At 36.2% G+C, this 22,327-nt stretch overlaps 1 protein-coding gene across 3 annotated transcripts in view; it reads left to right on the forward strand.

Moving 5' to 3' along the window:
* Positions 1-20,368, forward strand: part of LOC143371685 (putative ferric-chelate reductase 1) — a 53,763-nt gene extending 33,395 nt beyond the window's left edge. Inside the window, exons 3-5 of one of the 3 annotated variants that reach the window (XM_076817157.1) lie at positions 12,723-12,930; positions 20,033-20,116; positions 20,187-20,368. In XM_076817157.1, coding sequence (XP_076673272.1) covers positions 12,723-12,930; positions 20,033-20,096 — 272 coding nt within the window. In that variant the 3' untranslated portion in view covers positions 20,097-20,116; positions 20,187-20,368. The remainder of the gene's footprint in view (positions 1-12,722; positions 12,931-20,032; positions 20,117-20,186) is intronic. The other 2 variants (XM_076817158.1, XM_076817155.1) reach the window with 2 other exon arrangements.
* The last annotated feature ends 1,959 nt before the right edge of the window (positions 20,369-22,327 follow it).

The following is a 22,327-nucleotide window of genomic DNA, read 5'->3' on the forward strand; positions in this document are numbered from 1 at the left end:
AATGCGCTAAGGATGTAATTATATTTTCAATCCATTAGCACATATTAGCATAAATCGAAACTATTCGTAGTAACATTACAAATTATAATGGAATTACAGTGGCATTTTGTGGCATTGGTTAGTAATTACTTTTTAAAAAAAAAGACCTTGTAAATTTTGCATAGTCAATGCCCCATATCTACCATTAATAGAGGTATTCCAAGTAACCAAAATATGCTAAATTAAGAATATATATTAAATTTTTATAATATAAAAAGGTTTTTAAATATTATACTTGCCTTAATGCGAAAAAGCTCTAATTTCGAAGCAATTTCCTGAGGATTAACTTTTGCCTCCAAACATATGAACTTGGACGAACCGATTTTCGAAAACGGTGTACATTAAAAAGATAATATGCTGGGTTTGCTCTAATTAGATATTTTTTAGCCAACATATCGATTCTTATAAATATTGACGACTTGAATTTTTTCCACCTAAATTGGCGATTCGTCCCACTGTGTGACCGTGGGCATAATACCATTTGACGCCCGTGACAGCTTCACTGTTAATTACAAGTTAGAGTAATAAATAAATTATGTTATGTAGGTTATTATGAATGAACGTTGTCTAGAAATAGATATTGACCGAAGAATTTAAACTTCGCTTCTCTTTGTTCCCTTACATAGATTTTGTAAACTATTTAAATGAATTTTATCAAAGTATTCGCAATATAATTTGTTACTAATAATAATGTTAGAACTGACGTTTTCAAAATTGACGCGTGCAACGTGGAATTTGAATTCCACGTGTCCCGTTTGAAATTGAAAAGTAGATGAAAGTAGGTGCACTCACCTTCTCTCTGGTCAAGCTCATTATGTCCTATGTAGGACGTTACTTCTGGACACTGACTCTAATAGCGCGTATCGATCAAAACTTACGCTGGAAAGTAACAAGTGCGACTGTCGTACAACGCGCCCGTGGAGCAACATTCGACGAGCAAAGAATAATAAAATTAAAAGCAAAAATTAAAAAAAAAAACGTTTACGGGTAATGTTTCATTCTGCACTGAGGGAATTTTTTAATTGGATGGAAACCATTGCAAATAATCACGGGCGCCAGTGAATTTTCTGACAGTCATACATGCTGCTCGAAATGAAAATAAAACCTTAAGGAAATATGCAATTACCAGTAGGTAGAAGTTTTCATTGATTTTATTTAAAACGTTACGAATGATCGGTGATGAGTTATTTTTTGAAAATTTATCTTTCCCTGTCATTCTGCTGCTGTTTTATAAAAACTAACAATAAGTTTACGACGTATGCAGGTATCTTTTAGTAAAGGGATATGGGCTTCTAAAATTCATTTCTGCAAATGAAAACTTCAACTTTTTTACAGTATTTTCTTTGCTCCGAAAATTGGTAATCCATATCCTGAACGCTAATGAAAATGGAGTCGAAAACTCATTCTGCTAAAAGCTGCAGTATATTGAACAAAGAAAATTCGAAGGTACCTACATAGGGGAGACCAGGGCAGGTTGTAACAAAAAAAAGTTTCCACAGTTTTTTCTCGAAAGTGTTTTCCTCAATCAGGAGATAATTTGCATGAGTTACTACTTGCATGTGTGGTGAACTCATTGAGTGTAAGAACGTGACAAAATCTTGGACACTTAGACATTTAGCTTCATCTTAAACAAATCTGAACCTTTGTTACAATATGCCCCAGTCCGGGGTAAAAAGTAACACCATGTGGGCTAAATTGTAACACATCAGTTTCATTATTATTATTATTATTATTATTATTATTATTATTATTATTATTATCATTATCATTATCATTATCATTATCATTATCATTATTATTATTATTATTATTATTATTATTATTATTATTCTTATTATTATTATTATTATTATAATATTATTGGGCCGGAATAATCACAAAACTGAGTTTCTCTCTCTGTAAAAGAGAAACGACATTAAATGTCAATTATTCCCCTATTACAATCTCTATTTCCTGTTGTCTTTTAATTCGTGGAGCTTTATCCTTGCACTGGTGTTTACTCCTTAGTCTTTCTAACCTCCTCAGCCAACGCGCCGTGAATGCGCGGGCTAATTTAAAAGGAAGTACCCTGTACTTTCTTTACATTATTATTATAATTATTGAAAATTAAACGGGCATTGCCCAATACAAAGAACAGTTACAACGACGTGATAGGATTTTCCTGACACAATAGTCTGAAGAGGTTACAACTGAAAGAGGAACTTAGTCTACGTAGGAGCTAGCACTGAACATTAAGCGATTCATTGGATCAAGTGACCCATATTTTAGATTTGAATTTGCGGTATACGAAAGGTGGCCTTTTACCTTTTACTTATTTAAATACAAATATGAACACAAATAAACATTTCTAAAAAATATAAATGAAAATACAGATCGTTATTAAATATTTGATATACATGAGTTAAACAACCATTGCTTGTTCATCTGATTCTATCAAAATCTTCTTCTCCGCTTTCTTTACCTTTGCCTTCATACTTCTTTTCCTACTTTTCGGATTCTCGATTGTTCTGTAGTTCGTCTCAGCACCCTGTCATTTAAGAAGGAACCTGCTGACCGACGAGTTCAGACCGGTTCTGCGCAGGTTAACGCTCATTGGTGCCGGGAGAAGCCACTATTGGCTGTACCCCCACCAACGCTTTTTCGAAGCCAATGAGCTCATTCTACATGCGCGAAACGGGTTCCTTCTTAAATGACAGGGAGTATAGAGCATCTTTTTTCCAGTATGGCAGCAAATACAGTGGCTCGCATTAATATTCGGACACTTTTCAAAATCGCATAACTTTTTTAGAATTGGTCCAAACAACTTGAGTTTTTTTCAGAAGCTAGAAGGATTAGTTTGCTAACTGACGCGTTTCGTCGTTTTGAAAAAAAATGTATTTGGTTGGAAAAGCGAAAAGAATACTAAAGGTCGATTTTTAAACTTTTTTTTGTGAGCTTGTAATGAAAATTCAAAAAAAAAAACCGTTTGTAGATTGCAGTAAGTTGTATACGTGCCTAAAATTTCATCAAAATCGGTTAACGTTGCTCCGAGCTACAAACGTTTAAAGATCGCAGAATAAGGTCGAGGATCGCTGATTTCGGGAATTTTCGCGATTCTCGACCTTATTCTGCGATCTTTAAACGTTTGTAGCTCGGAGCAACGTTAACCGATTTTGATGAAATTTTAGGCACGTATACAACTTACTGCAATCTACAAACGGTTTTTTTTTTTGAATTTTCATTACAAGCTCACAAAAAAAAGTTTAAAAATCGACCTTTAGTATTCTTTTCGCTTTTCCAACCAAATACATTTTTTTCAAAACGACGAAACGCGTCAGTTAGCAAACTAATCCTTCTAGCTTCTCAAAAAAACTCAAGTTGTTTGGACCAATTCTAAAAAAGTTATGCGATTTTAAAAAGTGTCCGAATATTAATGCGAGCCACTGTAGCATGTTTGCGTTATCACCATTTAGAGCGCAGTAAGTAGTAACATGTTACAATTGACCCCGAGCTTGAATTTTTGTGTTTTATCTCAGCAAACGAAAAACTAAACATCAAATTACTAAAATGCGTACACGTTATAATAAACTAATGTGTACTGATTCGAAGCAAAAATTCAAATGGCGGTTAATTGAAATAAAAGTGCTCAGACAAAATTTACTTACGTGCTCTACATACTAAAATTCTGGGCTATAACCACAAAATGAATACACAACGCTCGTTTATGTCACTAAAACCGACGGTGCTAATATCGTCAAGCAGCTCTCGCATGCTGTGGGTTGCCAGATTTGTCGTTCAAAAGATTTTACTTATGTTACAATTTACCCCGTGTTACAACCTACCCCGGTCTCCCCTAGTAGGTATGTACAGGGTCATCCATTAAAACTGCAACCTACGCGCGCGCGAACTGACGAAAATGGCAACACCGCCTCACGGTCGCGTTCCACTACAACCATGCACCGGCCCGGCGTTCGGAGGGCTGCCAGTGGGGAAGGGCGATTCCGTTGAAAAAAATCGATTAGGAATAGAATCAATTAACTGTGAGATAAAAAGAATTTGTATTCAATCATTTTATTGGAAAATACAATATGTAATATACATATATTTTGTATGTTATGCATATATTATAAAATCGTTTTAAAAGATATAGTGTATACATCCATGAAACTCACACACACGCACGCACGCGCGTGCAACACACACAAAATTTTAGTTTTTATATACAGTTGCAGTTTATTTAATTTAAGACATCTGAATTTCATTTTCATTTGTGGAGACTGAAAAATAAAAGATTATAATTAGAAAATTCTTAAAAATACAAAGTGTATATTTAAAAGCTTAATTATATCATGCTTCCTTTTTATTAAATCGAAACTTGTATTAACAATAAAGTTGAAAGTTATTTAATAAACAAAATTAATTATACATATTCATAGCGATTAATAATTAGCAAACTTGCCTGGCAGATTCAGATAATTAATACTCACCTAGTAATTATTACTATTAAACACAGACAGGCAAACTTCGTTCCACGAGCCACGAGGGAAGCAGTTGAGACAATGACGGACAATGCTCAACACTGCTATAAGGATACGCTGCGCGGAGGAGGTCCGTTCCCTCGTGGAATAAAGATAGAAAAAATGTTGTTTATAAAATAATCGGTAAAATAATCGATTCTTAAGAAAGAGAATCGATCGATTCTATAAGAATCGAGTAGAATTGCCCTTCCTTAGCTGCCAGAGACCGCTGGACAGCAGTGATGACCGAGCTTGGAAAATTTTAGGATGGTCTCTTTCAAATTAACGTCGTAAAGAGCTGTGCGAAATTTCCCCTGCCCGGGTAAGCGAGACGCGCGCTCCGCTTTTATGATCGGTTTGCCACTCGCACCCCAGATTACTGTAATGAGTGTAAGAAAATTCGGCGCTGAGCCGAGAAGGCTGGTCGCGGCACCGTGGGTCTGGTTGCGCTGCCACGGCTGCGGCGATCGCCCCGAAGCAGCGACGCCTTCGCCGATCGTCAACTGTTCCCGTGAACGGTGGAGGCCGTGAATTCCACCGACGCGCAGTTGCCATAGAGCCTAAACTAACGGATGGACTGGAGACTAGGGATTGCAATAGGGGAGACCGGGGCAAAGTGGGGCGGAAAAAGTTTGAAGTCGAATAAAGTTTTTCCCTTTCAATAAAAATGTTTGGAAATAGATTTATAATATAATTAAAACATCACTATTGATAAATGACGAATAGCAATACTTAAAATAAACTTAGAGTATATTAAAAATCAACTTGAAAGAAACGATGCAAGAGGTATCACTTTACCCCATACAGCACACTCTCGTTGCAGCAAAGTTATAGAATGGTTGCAGTGCAAGATTGCAATGTTGCACGCAACGTTGCCGCAAGGGTGCAGTAATCATCATTCTATGTCCGCCTCCTGCAACGTTTCGGGCAGTAGGGCCAAAAATATAAATAACGGTGTATATATGTGTGCAGAATCATAGAAGTATAAAGGTCGTGTTTCTTTTTCTCAAAGAAAATTCTTTTCCCCCAAGGGGATTCGAACCGGTGACCTGTAGCGCCGTAGGTGAACACTTTACCGCCGCAGCTACAACAATGATTGATAAAAATGCTAACGTATTCGAACTTATACTCCTACCATGCAAAAGTTTAAACTCAAATTATTCAAAAACGAAGACTCATTTTGACACACTCCATTAGGGTTTTGTAACACTAGTAGGTATGTACAACAAATTCCACCATGTGTCATTCTACACATTAAAATGTGCAGGGTGACTCACCTAACATTTAAACTTAAAATATCTCCGTTGTTTGTAATGATACGAGAAAATGTCTCAGGAAAAAAATGATTGCTAGACAAAAAGGACAACATATTATACATGGCTGAATTTGTATTTTTACTGGCGCAACGTTGCTGTAACATTGTGGAAACGTTACCAAATATTCCTGTAACATTGTGGAAACGTTACCAAATGTTCCTGTAACATTGTGGAAACGTTACCAAACTTTGCTGTAACATTGTGGAAACGTTACCAAACGTTGCCGTAACGTTGTAGAAATATTGTAGGAACGTTGCCGTGCAATATTGCACCGCAACATTGATGCAACTATGCAGCAATAATTCTATGTCCGCCCCGTGCAATGTTGCACGGCAACGTCGCAGCAACGTTACATCCACATTGCGCTGCAACCATGCAACACTGCAAGGTTACTGTAACCATCCTGCAATGTTGCCGCCACGAAGTGTGCTGTATGGGACCCCATACATGGGGTAAAGTGAACTCCTATCCGGGGTAAAGTGAGGTGCAACAAAATAAAAACTTTAATTAAGGATATAAGTAAATATTAACCCCTTGCGCTGGAATGACGCGTGTAGCACGGCAGCTTCTGGCTTTTTTTGCACCGTGGTTGTCAACAACTGTGGCAGATTTTTCATTTTTTTTAGGTTAGATTCTGTTCCATCACGCCGCGTGGTTTCTTGCGCATCTTTTCTTTGCAGCTCAGTTTACCCCGGTCACTTTGCCCCGAATGTGTACTCAATGGAAAATTAATTATTTAATAATGTTAGGATTAATGTTTTCTCAAACGCGAGTACATGTATGTTTATAAGCGTGTTATAAACACGCAGAACAAATTTGGAGTTAAAATAACACATGTAAGACTCATTTATCCAAAAAGCTAAATTGAAAAGAAAACCAATTGGAAGTCTCTAAAACTTCATTTTTAATTTTTTAAATGAATTTCCATTTTGCGATATCTGAATGTATTTAATTATCATTGTGGTATTACACACATTTATTACGTCACCAAAATTTGTAAATATATTCTATTGTTAAAGAATAAATTAAGAAAGCTCATTTTACCCCGAGGTTCACTTTGCTCCGGTCTCCCCTACCGGTAAATCGGTTTACCGGTTTCCCGGTGAATCGCGAGAAATACCATCAAATTCTTACCGGTAATTCGCCAAATTTTTACCGGTAATTCGATAAATCACGTACAGCAATATAGCGCATATATGCGTTCATTAATTCCGTCGACATCTACTGCGTTATCAGTGAAAAAATACTTCCATTACTAACAAAGACGATTACCGAAGTATCTCATGAAGAACCAATTCTGATCCAAAAAGAAAACTAAAAATCTGAATCAAGTCATTACAAAAATGCATGTATTGTCAAGTAGAGAAAGTAAGAAGAAAGTATATGTATACAAATGGCATATGATTTCTTAATGACTACCCAAGTGACTGGATTATTTTGTAAAAATTAGGTCGCGTTCAGGAGACGAAAATTTAGACAAATTATGTTTTTCGCGCTTAATTGTTAAAAAGAATTGTTAAATAAAAAATATTTAATTATGTATATAAGTTAAGATTCTTTTCATTGTTTTCGTGGGGAAGATCCACATTAATAAGTATTGCTATTAGTTATACAAATATATCTATTTTGTGTTATATCATTTTATATTTTATGTTCAGAATAGTTTCATTTGCGTGTAATTTTTATAATGCTCGATTAGAGTTAAAAAAAAGGTTTTTTGTAATGTTTACTCTCATATTTTCAATACCGGTAAATTACCGATAAACCGGTTTCGATTGGAAATTTTACCGAATTACCGGTAATCGAAAAAGTCGGTAAATTTGCAATCCCTGCTGGAGACGTTCTGAACAATATCTCGCGTTTCCACCAGCATTGGCATTGTATTCTCATTGACCTACAATTGGGGAGTTGACAAAATTTTTAAAAGTGTTTAAAACTGTTCATTATGATAAAATATGCTTGTAAAAAAAATATTAATTTTTTGCTACACCTCTAACATGAAAAAAATGTAACTTTTATTTGAAATAAAAAAATTGCCGCGAAAACGCACTGCATGGTCACGTGACCATTTGTGACGTCAACGTGCAGTAAACACAGAAAGTTGTGGTTAGGGAAAGTAGGGAGTGAATTTTTCTCACAAAAATAAGGGCGAATAAAAATTATTATCAGTACTGTGCTGTTCCCTGCTGTGGGAACACTTCGATACGTACGCCGAAGAAGTTATTTATTCATGTTCCGCTGGAAACAAATATTCGCAATAAGTGGCTAACACTTGCGCGAATAAATTATCAAGTGTCTTCTAAATCGTATTTATGTTTTGTGTGAAGACCATTTCAATGTAAGTAACTAACTTATTATTAACTATCATTTATTACTATTTCATTTCATTGAGGTTATATTAGATTGTGCTGTCACCTTTAACGAAGTTCTTTTCCATTGCCAATAATAATATATATAAGTGTCATTCGTCGCTATATATATAGAAATCGCTGTTTACTGCACAATGACGTCACGCGCCGTGATTGGCGTTTCAGATCACATGACTCAGAACTTAAAAACGTCAATTTTATTTATTAAATTTTGGTAAAACGAATAATTGTTTTATTAATATTTCTATCATTTTAGGCTTTTCATTAATAAATCTGTAGATTTCACTACTTTTCCCTTTTTTTCAAATACTGGCAACTCCCCAATTAAACTTATATGAGGTCTGAAAACAATGTCGACTGGTCTCCTATGCGTCTTAATTTAATAAATTTTAGCTACGGCAGGGTTGACCGCGGCGCTATACCCCTGTATGGAGAGATTTTTCGTCACCTGCGTGTAAAAGCCACAATAGTGGCGCAAAAGGTTAAAACATTCAGACACAAAAATTGTAGAAAAAAATTCAAACACCGCTACAATCAAAGACACATCCCATTAGTTACCCGTTACGTCCGACCATGCACTGTATTAAGGATAAAATTATAAGAAAGGAAACAAAAACAATAGATTTTGAGGTTTGCAGAACTAACACATAATTGAATAAAAATTTAATTTCTCAATTTATGAAAGTAATGATATAGAAACAACTAGCTTATTGTTTATCAACACCATGGATTTTAAAAAGAGCATTAAATACAGTATCAAATAAACAGTTTGCAAAAATTTTTCACAATAATTATGGTTAAAAAATTGACAAAAGAAAAATTAAGTAAGCGAAAAATATTTTAAATTATCCATCATTAAAAGGGAATAATTTTTCCTCATTATTCGGCGCAAATTACATTCCGATATCTTTTATAGTTCAAAAGTTATACGGAAAAGGTCCCAAATTCTCCAACCCGGGCTGGGAAATTTCGAATAGCTCTTTGCGACGTTAATTTGAAAGAGACGATTCTAAAATTTTCGAAACTCGGGCATCACTGCTGTCCAGCGGCCGCAAGCAGCTCTCCGCTGGGCCGGTGCATGGTTGTAGTGGAATGCGTCCGTGAGGTGCTGTTGCCATTTTACCCGTTCCCGCGAGCGCGGGTTGCAAGATAAAATGATGACCCTGTACATATAGAGTGAGTCAAAGTGACCGTGGGCATAATACCATTCTACGACCTTGACAGCTTGACTGTCAATTTCAAGTTAGAGTAATAAATAAATTATGTTTATTTAAGCTACTAAATTTTCTAATAATGCAAGATTAATTATGCAAGTCTTGTCATATCTCATATCACAATAGCGAGACCAATATCACAACTAATACATAATATAGCATACTTACAATAGCTTTTAACTCGGCGGGAGGTGCTACTGGGTAAAATTTACCACAGAGGCGCTAGTTGCGAAAATATGAAGACTGAGTTTTTGTTACAATTTTTTAAAGAACTTTAATAAAGATTTTAAGATATTTCATAAATTTTCTTTGATTCTTAAAACACTGTACTTTAACATAAATATTACAAAGTTAAAAAAAAAAATTTTGAAACCGTGGTTTTTTACGTTTCAATTTTGAGTATTTCTGACCCGGTAGTGACAACCTGTGTTACAATATGGGGTGCGCCTCCCGCCGGGTTAATATTAGAAAAGGATAATATTGAAATTTATTTATTGAATATCTGAAAGATTACTCAAGCAGTAATAATTCACAAAAGAAAAACTTGATTAACCAATTTCTATAAACGTTCGACAAAAAATATTAAAAAATAATATATTTTTACATTAAAAAAAACAATTTGAATATTCAAATTGTTGAAAAAATGTTATTACCAAAGATGAGAAAAGTGATACGAAATGTTATGCTACTTGTAGGATACGAAATAAAATTCATTTCATTAATTTTAGGAACTATTAGTACCTACACGTAGACTCAAAGATAGAGGTATAGTAACAAAAATACGTCCACTAAATTATTAAACAAATATCAAATCGAAGAGAACGTATTAAGGAAAATACAGAAAAGTTAATTTATTAAATACCGAACTGATGACGCGAACTCACTGTGTAGTATCTATAAGTTCAAATCCACTTTCTCAGACGTGACGTAAATGGTAGCAATATTCAGAATGGAAAGTACATATTATGTAGTTCGTTCAACTACGAATATAATTTTAGGAGCAACATCCTCCTTCTTATCAGAACTGAACGTCACGGTGATTCACCCACGACTATGTGGTCTTTTCGCAATGTTTGCAAGTATTTCCACAAAACCACAATGGACTACGTGGTACGGAGTAAAAACAGACAAACTCCACTCCCATGAACAACGGTCAAAACAGACCCCAATATTCACTGTCTGTTTATGTTGTCGAAGAAAATATGGTTTAAACGTTTTCACGTGGGTGAAATGTTCGTTGATCCCTGGTTGCTGTCGTTATCAGACTCGGCCTTCCTCCATTCCTTTCAGCAACCAATTTTCTTTGCCTTTTATTTCCTTTGTACGTTCTTCATTCATCCTCCCTCCTTTCTTCCCTTCTTTGTCTGGATGTCTCGGATGTAATTAATGAAATTCATAAAACCGAGAAAAATACTACCATTGCAATTGTAATGAATAACTTTGTTCGTTTGACGAATTGAATCTGAAATCTTTCTTCCTCTGAAATTTAATTTTATCTTGAAAACGGCAAACAGAGAATACATTGAAACATTTGAAGACTTTGCTGCAAAAATGAGGCAGCTCCATAATCTGCCGAGATTGAGTTATATGTACGTAGCATTGAATGCAAACCAAAATTCTGAATAGATTGGTGCAAGAAGGAGGGAGATCCGATACTCTAGTCCCAAATTATAAGGATGCTAGTATTTACTACTTGCACCCTATCTGGATTTAGTGAAAGAAGGGACATGCATATTGCAGTATAATTTTTATAAAATTCTACAGATTGATGCTTTTTATGTTTCCATGTACCTACTAATACATAGTTTTACAAAAATAATAATGGTGTTTAATGTAATTGTTTATCCGGGATGAGTGAATTTTTATACAATTTTCCGCAGAAGGGGGGCGGCTCCAATTTTGGAAAATTCACCCTGCAATAAAGAAAATATATTTTTGCTTAACATAATAATATGTATGTATCTAAAAATATTTTGGTAACACTGTTTTCATTAGTTTTCCAAAAGTTAATACATTTTGGAGCTGCCTCCTTCTTTTTGCAAAGTCTTCAGTACCGTATTTTTAAGTAGATAATATTTTCACTCACTACGAATGAAAATGTTAACGTCCTCGACATCGTTGATATTAGTAGATACCTACGTATTCTTTAATAATTATAGTCTCACAAATTGGATGCCCACGGTGTAATAGACAGGTGTTCCGACTCCGTACCTTTTACCCCAGCGATTTTATGTGCCGATTACTGTTTAGATTTTAATGGGATTACTGGGCTTGCCAGAAAAATCCTACGCGTAATGGAGGGGGAACATACCACGCATGCGCGTGATGACGCTGTGATTTGACTGAACCTTGGCGTCGATTGGTTTGACGTCACGGGGTCATCACACGCATGCGTGGCGTGTTCCCCTTCCACTACGAGTAGGAATTCCATACCAGGCCTGTATATATATGTAAATGCGTTTACAACACCACGAAATCTGCCGGCCGCCAGAAGAACTAGGACGAAAAGGTCACACACTCTGGACAGGAGTGGGAACATCTGTCTATTACCCCGTGTGGATGCCTATAAATTTGTATTCTAGTGAGATTCTCTTCTTTTTAACCAACTTAAAAAAGGAGGAGGTTATAGATTCGACCTTGTATTTTTTTTATGTTTGTCTCCGCATAACTCCTCAGCATGTGGACCGCTTTTGATGATTTTTTTTTTAATTGAAAAAGGGCGATGCCCCGGTGGTCCCGTTCTACACTGCATGAATATTGGCCCTATATTTTGCCAGTTCTGGTTAATAATAAAGACTATTGTCACCTAATTATTATAATTTCATGTACCTACGCGCGCATCTCCTCAGCATGTTGTGTCAATATATATAAAACTAAAAAGTTAAAAAAAAAATAATTTGAAAAAAAATTAAAACCGACTTCAAAATAATATAAATGCACTAAAAAGTAAAAAATAATTATTTCCCTTATTTAATCTACGACTCTCGTATTTTTTAAGTCGGCGCCTCATCATTTACACAGTGCAAATAAGGGAAAAAATTATTTTTTACTTTTTAGTGCATTTTTATTATTTTGAAGTCGGTTTTAATTTTTTTTTTTAATTATTTTATAACTGAACTTCTCTGCAACTAGTGGGTATTTCTCAAAAGAAATATTTTCTAAATTGATGTTCGGAAAAAAAAATTTTCACTGTCGCGATACATATTACTTTGCAAGTCAGTCTACTCTGCGGTTTCCTCTGAGATTGAGGTTTCTCCGTTAACGAACCCCATCCTCGTCGTTTTTCAGTAAGCATCAGCGGCTCCACGTTCAAGGGATTCTTCCTTCAGGCACGTGACCCCGATACAAACAGCTGGATCGGTTCCTGGGCTCAAACGGAGAACACGAATACTCACCCTGAATGCAGTGCCGTGACACACGCTGATCCACACGTGAAACAACACGCAACCCTCATTTGGAATGCACCCCCGAACGCTCGAGGACGCGTGTACTTCACGTAAGTACAATGATTCTCCCCTCCCCCACCATTTTTTTCGTTCTTTCACATCTCTTTTTGTTAAACAAAACTCGCGATGATACTTTTGGGCAATTATACTAATAACAATCAATCTGATCAACTTTACTTTCTGTACCTTTCTCAATTGTAGTATAATATGTACATAGGTACCTACTTAAGCGCATGGTTCTGGCTTAGCTTATCAGTTTTTTCTACTTTTTTATTTCATGAAGTAGGTCAGATTGACTTCGGATGGGCACCTGTGTCCCGAATCAGATTTCTGTAGTACTGCAACGAAAACTTAGTGGTTGTTTTAAAGGATTACTTTTACATATTTTCCAATTTTTCTAATTAAACGGATAGAGTATTAAAATTAACTGTTACATCAAAAGTATTAACAAGAAACACGTACTTTTTCATTAATGCCAACGTAAAACGCCTCATTTCACAATGCAATAGAAAATACACACGTATTTACGTGAGCAGCATGAAATTAATGTGCTGACGTTTCAACAATTGATTGTTACCTTTTATGTTCTTCATTAGATTTGTTAACTTAATTCTCTTCCGGCAGGATGGGATCAAAATAATTTCTTCTTCTTTCAAAGTGTTATTCATATTTAGCTATAGAAATAAAGTTTTCCAATTTTTACGTTTTTTATATACGATTTTCATACATACTATAAACTATTTTAGTGAACATTTTTCTGGTCCTTTTTAGAGCTTCGCTCATTAATAAGATGTACCGTATAAGTTTTGTTAATTGAAATAACTTCGACCATTTGTTACCTACATCTTTATCTCAGCTCTCTAGTAACTTACGAAGATAGGGGAGACCGGGTATGGTTGTCTCATTTTCTTATTTTGATTTTTTTGTGGGTTATGGCTGCAGGGAAGATCATTCAAACTTAGATTAATAGAGACTACGTACGTCCGGCTTTATAAAAAAATTTGGTCATGTGGATTTTGTCAACCAGATTAGGAGCTAATTCACATTATTTGCAGGAACTATTTTGTGGCAACATACCCCGAGGTCGGGTTGGTTGTCACAGCATCTGGATAGCTAAGTTTATGAATAAAAAGTCGATTCAATTAAGAAAGTAATATAATTTTTTATTGTATTCCTCACAATATCGCGCTAGAGTGCGGTAATTTATATTATAATCCTTTGCAATCCCTCTTATTGTGTAATTGCCTTTTATAACCTCTCTTGCCGCATGTAACATTAATTCCGGGGACACCTCACATCTGGACATCTTCTTCTTATAAGTTTGCGGCATTATTATTGAGAACTGTTGCCAAACAAACAAGAAAATAATATCGCATGATAGATAGAGCAAGTTACACCGGGATTAAATGTTCTGTGAAAACTTGCCCCAAACCGTTAAGCAATTTCACCTCTCTATTCATGTATTAAAAAGGTTAAAAAAAGCAAAAAAATCATTACAGTAAGTTAGAAAAAATTCTAAACTACGAGAATAATGCAACAATGTTATAGTTAATACTAAGAAACAACCTATACCTACTTCATAGAAAATACTGCGTAATTTAGTTCGGGCGCACGAAAACAAACAATGACGCATTGTGTCTCCGTGCGACTCCGCAACGACCTCTATGATGGGGGAGGAGGCGGCGATATGTTTACGCATCGCCAGGGTCGTTAGTACATTCCTATTGTTTATAGTTTCTTTGATATAACAGTTGTGACAACCTCCCCTACTTAACCCTTAACTGGTATCCTGGGGTCGCTCGTGACCCCAAACACCCAAAGTTCGATGTACAATTTTCGGTTGTCTAAGTTGGTAAACTGAATTTCTAATTAATTTTATAATAATAGTTTAACTTTCTACGCTTATATTACTTTCTACATTACCTAAGAAGAAAATATTCATAGTGGTTGCTCTAGTGTCGACTTTACAAATTTCTGTGCCCTTTTTTATTTGGGGTCTGCCACGACCCCAGTATACCAGTCACGTTTGCCAAAAACAGTATACCAGTTAAGGGTTAAGAAAATTAGCCGTACTAAAAAACTGCAAAGGTGCAGCAGGCCAATTATTCGGTCCAGAAACCCGAGGAACTTTCTTTAACACCCAACACCATGGTGCGATGATGTGTATGTAAGAAAGTCCTAAAATTGAGGGTATTAACTCGCTTTCTAAATTATTCGTTATATATTTATATTTATTCCGATGTTAAAGATCAGTAGAGTCGAGAAGGTCTTTCTCGAGTCCCGGTTTGTAATCGACTGACTTTCCGTTCCGTGGAAAGTCCCCTCTTGTCCTTTTGGGAAACTCCTAAGGACCCCGATGCCAATTTATGGTGTTCATGGCGTCGCACTGGTCGGGCCCATCGTCGCTGTACGCGTCACGCTGGCCGCATCTGCTTAACCCTTAACTGGTATACTGTTTTTGGCAAACGTGACTGGTATACTGGGGTCGTGGCAGACCCCAAATAAAAAAGGACAGAGAAATTTATAAAGTCGACACTAGAGCAACCACTATGAATATTTTCATCTTAGGTAATGTAGAAAATAATAGAAGCGTAGAAAGTTAAAGTATTATTATAAAATTAATTAGAAATTCAGTTTACCAACTTAGGCAACTGAAAATTGTACATCGAACTTTGGGTGCTTGGGGTCACGAGCGACCCCAGGATACCAGTTAAGGGTTAAGCTCAACCTTGCAGCCCCTTTTACAAGGTGGTGCTTCAATATTGCTAACATGTATTGTGCACAGGCCGCGGCGTAACTCTTTTAACATGATATTTACTACGCTCTAAATCTCAGTCTATGCCTAACCTTGCGAAGCAATATGAACTTTCATAGCGCCTACACAGTATAAAAAATGGCAATCAGTGTTAAGCTGGAGCTGAAACAGCGCTTACGAGCTGTTCCTTATAAGCAATGATGGATTACATATATCGTTCCTGAGTGTGCATTGTATGCAGGCTAAAAAATTGCTCCTTATCGCCCTCTCATTCGAAGGAAGTAATTGGTCACTGAGGTTCTATTGCTAGAATAATTTAACCAAATTTCCCTTAACTTTCGTTGAACCAATTCAGTTGCCTTTTCTCGAAAGAACAAACGCGTGCATGGCATTTCGCTCCCCGGGGAAGCTACGTCCATCAAATTAGTAAGAATGAAGGATTTCCACGTCGATAAGAGATAACGCAGTAAGACTAATTGCAGAGCATTGGCCAGTGGAAGTAATTGGTTACGCTGCACGATTGCTGGCGAATGCACTCGTCCACGGGGGGTTTGCTAATAAGCCAGCGAATCTCCAGAGAACATTATTGGTCAGAAAGTGCACATACCAGGCTGAAAGGTTCCCACTGAGTTGCCCAGGCTGCGGAGTTTTTTTTGGACAGATAACTTTTTCCACGGCCCCGGTAAAAGAGCATTCGGAATGCGATTCTAAACTCGTCGTTCGTCCGGTACCTATCTGTGTCACGCGTTTCATCGCCAACAATACGATATTTTGTACGAGATGAGTTAGCGTGCAACATGCGGAAGAGAAAGAATAAGACAGCTGATTTTCTGTGATTGCAAGGCAAAACCACGTGATTCATATTAACCATAAAATTCGAGTTTATCGAATTATCCTTCATCCAACTCTACGTATAGGATAGAACAAGTGTTAGAAAAAAGGAGACGCATGGGAAAAAGTTTTTTTTGCCTTCTACGACAAATGTAAAATAAGACATAAGTGCCAGAGCAACAGAAGTTCTAAACGTTTTGGTTTGGCTGATTCGTGTGGGGTAACTCGGGGTAATATGCCACTTCTCAATAATTTTTTTAATAATGCACAGATGCCGTTACCACTCGCACTAATTCCCTTCAATTTAGTGTGACTGCTAAGACGACAATAGGATTTTGGCTTTTACCTTCTTTTATTTTCAGTAAATTCTGGTAAATTATAAAATTATCGACTTGATCTAATTTCACACTGTAACTAGAATGCTGCCAGCGGCAGTGGCCGCGATGGAAACACCGGTTCTCGTTCGATCACCGAAGTTAAGTATCGTGGGGCGCGTACCGGGGAAAGATGGGTGACCGTTTTTTCTCCTGGTGCGTCGCTTGCTGCTGGCAACCTTGCGGGGTAGGTTTCCCTGGTTGCGAATGTTTATAATTCGTGACCGGTACGGCCTGCCCAATAGCAAAAATTCCTTACGGTGAATCCCATCGAATTAAGACGTGGTCTTTCAGACCTCACTCTGCTTTCCGTCCACCCTGTGGCCTGCTGCACGGTGGTCTCCTAGAAAGAGATTAAATGCTCACTCCCATCTTGCTTGGTTTCAATGCTGCTATAGAGAAAACTCTGAGGCGCAGTGCGTCAGTTGGACCTTGTATAAACCGACACTATCTGTAACTAGAATGCTGATTATACATTTGTGTGAACAGTTAATGTAGAAGAAATTTTCAGAATGTAGATATTTTTTATGACAATTCGACTGATGCAGACAATAACAACCACTGTGCAATATGTGAACTATATTATTACGATAAAAAAGGACCTAAATGTGACTGGGTAAAAACTACTTCTTGCAAAAAGTGGATGCATGAAGACTGCGTAGAGATTGGGGACTGTTTAGTTTGTTAGAAATAGTTTTTTCCAAATATATTTTACGTTTCATTGAGTTGAAATATTTGTTACTAGTTACTAATAGCTTGAATAGTTTAAAATATTGTTGATTCTCAAAAATTTGAGTGATTAGTTGACACTTCATAGCTTGTGGCATATTACCTCAGTGACCTTTTGGCATATTTACCCACCACTTGGGTAATATGCCACTTTCGAGGACTTTTGTATTTGTCCGTTTCTCATTGAACTATAAAAGTTACATATCTCTACTTATTAGTCAATATACAGAATTAGTTACTCTTTCATATGGTTCTATCTATTTCCCTGTATCTACTTCTACTTGTGAGATATCGCGTTTCAAAGTTAACTGTGGCATATTACCCCGAGTTACTCTATACAAATTAACAGACACGATTGAGTTGCATATTTTATTGGAACGGAAAAAACCGATATAGGCATATTTTGTATGAAATGAGATGGCCCATACATACGTATGAAACGAATTTGTTTTTCTTCTATTTTCCTCATTCCGTCTTGAGCGTTAAGCAATTTTCCTTCAATCGATATTTCGAACCTTAAACGGCAATGACTCGATAATAAAAACACGGTCGTGTGTCGTTCTGCCGGACAACCACGTAAGGTGAATGTCCCAATTTCTGCTCATGTCCCCATTTCTGCTCATTTCGTATTTTTCTTATTATTATAAGCCTCACCTTTGTACTATAGTTACAACAAAATAATTCTAAATTATTTGAACATTTACGCGAGTGTTGCACGAGCTTGGGGCTAATCAAAGTGCGGCATAAGCAACGAAAAAGTTTTAAAATGAGAGACTCATGATTTCTCGACCGTGTTTTAGCTGGTTGTGGTAAGGAACAGGGTCACTATTGGTAGGCTAGACCGGGTGGAATCGGATCACAGGGCGAATAGGATCGAAATAAGAATTTAGTCCATATTTTTTACATCGCGATAGAAATCAGCATTCCGATTGTTCGTAGTACCTCGTCCCTCTTCCCCGCATCTACCGCAAAAACCCGTTAATTGTTTCAAATCATGGTTTTCAGTGACATGGACGCGTGCGAACGTTACAATTTTGGTCCGAATCTAACCTACGTAATCTGCAATTTCGTATTTAAAATAAAAAGTAAGCTTGAAAATTCCAATGTGTTTATTATTATTAGTTTGCACGGTGTCCATGTTTAGTATTTGATGTATTTTAGACTATTATGTCATAATATGTTTATGTAATCTACACCCTTTGAAATACTTATATATGGGGCTAATCGGATCACGTTATTTGGGGTGAATCGATCACTCTTTATTTTCGTTTGAGTGTTTTTATGATTATAAATATGATAATTGTTTTTATACAGATGGTTAGTATGTACGCAAAAAAGAGCAATCAGGAATCATGGTGTCCAAAAAAAGATAAAGGAATCTGTGATAAAAATTAAATTTTGAGTAATGACGAAAAAAATAAATAAATTAATGGTCTTAAGAAGATGGCATTGTATTTACTCTGGTGAAAACTTAATTTGTCCACTTACAGAAGATTATCTGAGAAGACTGATGCCACGAGAATATCCTTCCGATCTGTGTGCTGAGTAGTGTCACTTGACTTCACTGTCATTAAATTAGATTTGTTTAAGTTGATCCTAAAGATTTTGTTACGAAAATTTCAGCTTTTTTTCAGAAATTTATAGGTTATCCGATTCGCCCCAAGTTTCGGGGTGAATCGGATATTTCTTACTTTTTGTTTTTTTGTTTGCAGAATAAACATTTTTAAGTTTGAATTTATTTTCTATTATTAATCTTAAAGCGAAAGGTGTACTGGTAACGAATATATATAAAAAATTACTTTTAAAAGTTTGACTAGTATTTTTTTACCGTCAAACACAAAGTGATCAAGAAAATAGTTTTTGCAGTAAAAGTTCTTATTTAATAATAAAAAACAGATACCGTATTGTGCTCTGGATGTAGATTTTGTACTATTTTTAATTTTTTTTTTTTAAGTAGAAAACAGGTGATTAGGTTTAGGTTCAACTGAATCACCGTTATGTCCGCATTTCTACTCACCAAAATTTTAGTAACATAACCTCACAATTCAATGCACGCTGTAACCTCTATTTCTATTCGAAGGCATTTTATTTTTTCTTTCTCATTATTTTATGCTTTACTGTTGTGTTACAAAACATCTCCACAAAAGATGTAACTTATTTTAACCTGAAAAGGCAACATATTATGTGAACAGAAATTGGTAGAAATGGTGAGTAGAAATACGGACATTTCGAGCATTATATTTACTTACAAATTACTAGTAGCTAAACATCTTGAAATATCTTTCTTAAATAGTTTTCGACTGGTTGATTTATTATTAAAGAATTAATCAATTACTCTGCAAATTTTCATCACGAACAAATTTTTTACCCCTTCTTTCTGACGAGTAACCTCTTAAATCAGCAGAAATTGGGACATTCGCCTTAATCGTTCTACAGGTACCTGTATTGATTTTCTGATTGCAGTGGGACGATTTTGAAAGAATACGCAATGTACTGGTCCAACCTGGTGGCTTCGGCTAAGGACTGAAAAGTAGGTATTACTTGCAGGTATCAGACTACATTTACCTCTGTAAAAATAGCGTATTCAAGGTATTAACGACAACACTTCTGCCTGTAGGATTATACCTTCAAGATCATTGTGATTAACGGGCTAACAAGAAGAAGTTACGTCTTGGGGGAAGTACATACCTATTTACGAACATCAGACGCAAAGAATAGAGAGCTATATTTTGTATGTTTTATATTTTCACTGATTTTTTATAAGGGTGATTAATGTTAAATATAAAACTCTAACAATCGATGCGACGCCTCTTCTTTATCTCTAATATCCACGTCCTGTCGCGCGGAATACATACGTACTTACATATTCATAGCAGGGTGACTTTCTACGGCCATCCGACCTGTCGGATTTACTTGCGTAATGCTCGATTGATCGGTTGTATATCACGACTTGCTTCAGCGTCCCGCGATAATCCGTTTTGCCTTAAGCCACTTCTGAAGAGTGTAATCGCATAATGTTCCGTCAATGGTGGTAAGTCAGTAGACAGACGTCGCCTGCGGGTTCGATTTCACTCAACAAGTTTTTATGTTACCATATTAATCAGGGAATAGTTCTCCGACCGACATTTTTATCAAGAAAATGCTTCATTAAAAACTGACTACACGTCCTATCAACAAAGCATACCTAGGTATAGTGATATCGTTGGCAAGGAGTCAATGGTTAACAAGAAAAATTTAAAAAATTAAAAAACCCGACTGCTTAAAAAAACATTAAAAAAATTAATTTTTAATTTAATTTTTTTATTAATTTAATTTTTTTATTAATTTAATTTTTTAATGTTTTTTTTATTAATTTAATTTTTTTTAATGTTTTTTAAGCAGTCGGGTTTTTTAATCTTTTAAATTTTTATTTAATTTTTTTTAAATGTTTTTTTATTTTTGTTATATCCTATAACATTCGGAACGCCAAGACAATTCTAAAGACACCTCATTTGTCCAAATCGGTGTATCCGTACAGACTCTAGAGCGTAACATGGACATACATACATAGCCTGATAAACACAATACCCTCCTTCGCGTGCCGCAGTCGGGTAAAAGGGGAAACTTTCACCTTCTCGTGTCAGTAGTAAAACGATCCGACTTTATCATAAAAAATTATTGTAATTTTTTGGGCGCATTGAACTCAGATCTTCTAATTGCAAGGTCCAATTAACCAACATTCGTGTGACGAGTAGTGTGTTACAAATTAACAGGAACATTGTTCCGAGGCTACGTGTCGTAGAAAACTCTCAGAAAATATTCGACGAGAACCAACAATAATAAACCTCGAGACTCTTCGGTGGCCGATAAAACAGAGATAAGGGCATCGTGTTCAATGTGTCGGAAGAGAACCCGTTCTGTCCCGCCTGGTCTTTAAGGAACGCGGTTACTGGATTCATGCTGAGACACGTGAGTTGATACAGACAAGGCGGTTCCTACATGTTCCCAAAGAGGGTTTTGCCGTTTCTTCACCGGATACCTACCGCTAATGGAACTCAGCACGCTTTTACGTGAGCAGAAGGATCGCGAAACATGTTACGTAAGTCCACCGTCCGGTAAAAGTGGGTCAGCCTCGCAAGGGAGGCTTGATAACTTTAAAACCGATTTCGTTGATAGTTTACAATTCTATCGTCGATGAACCGGCCTTCTAACAGCTATCTGCTCAATCTATTCAAGCCGTCTATTCAAAACAGGTACCTGCGCGTGAATCCATGCCGAAATCATCTGAGATCTTGGGCAACAATAATTTTCAATATGTGACTCGCTAATTTTAAATCCCAGCAGGACAGAAGCGGCTCTGATTGTTTGAGAGATTCTGCTTTTGGTTTGGAGTTTAGAAGATACCGAAGAATTGAGATTTGATTTTGGGGTCACTCGAGATTCCACTTGATAGTTTCGAAATATTGTAAGTAGTTCGCCAAACAGGTTTAACTGTTCTTAGATCTTTTACGTCCAGTCGTATCTCGTCTCACTCTTAATTTGCGATTCTCTAATTGAAGACTTTGCTAAAAAGCGGAGGCAGCTCTACGATGTTTGGTAGCATTGAATGTAAACAAAAATTAACTGTAAGTGAACTGTAGTTTCTGGTACAGGTGACGACGATCAAGCAGATGAACTTTGAGATTATCTCATGATTTAACAAGCATATTTCTGTATCATTCTTCTAAAATTCTGTCGATTGATGCTTTCTGATGTTTCCATGCGCCTATCTAGTAATAC

Source organism: Andrena cerasifolii, chromosome 7, assembly GCF_050908995.1.
Source record: "Andrena cerasifolii isolate SP2316 chromosome 7, iyAndCera1_principal, whole genome shotgun sequence".
In the NCBI taxonomy this organism is placed as follows: domain Eukaryota; kingdom Metazoa; phylum Arthropoda; class Insecta; order Hymenoptera; family Andrenidae; genus Andrena; species Andrena cerasifolii.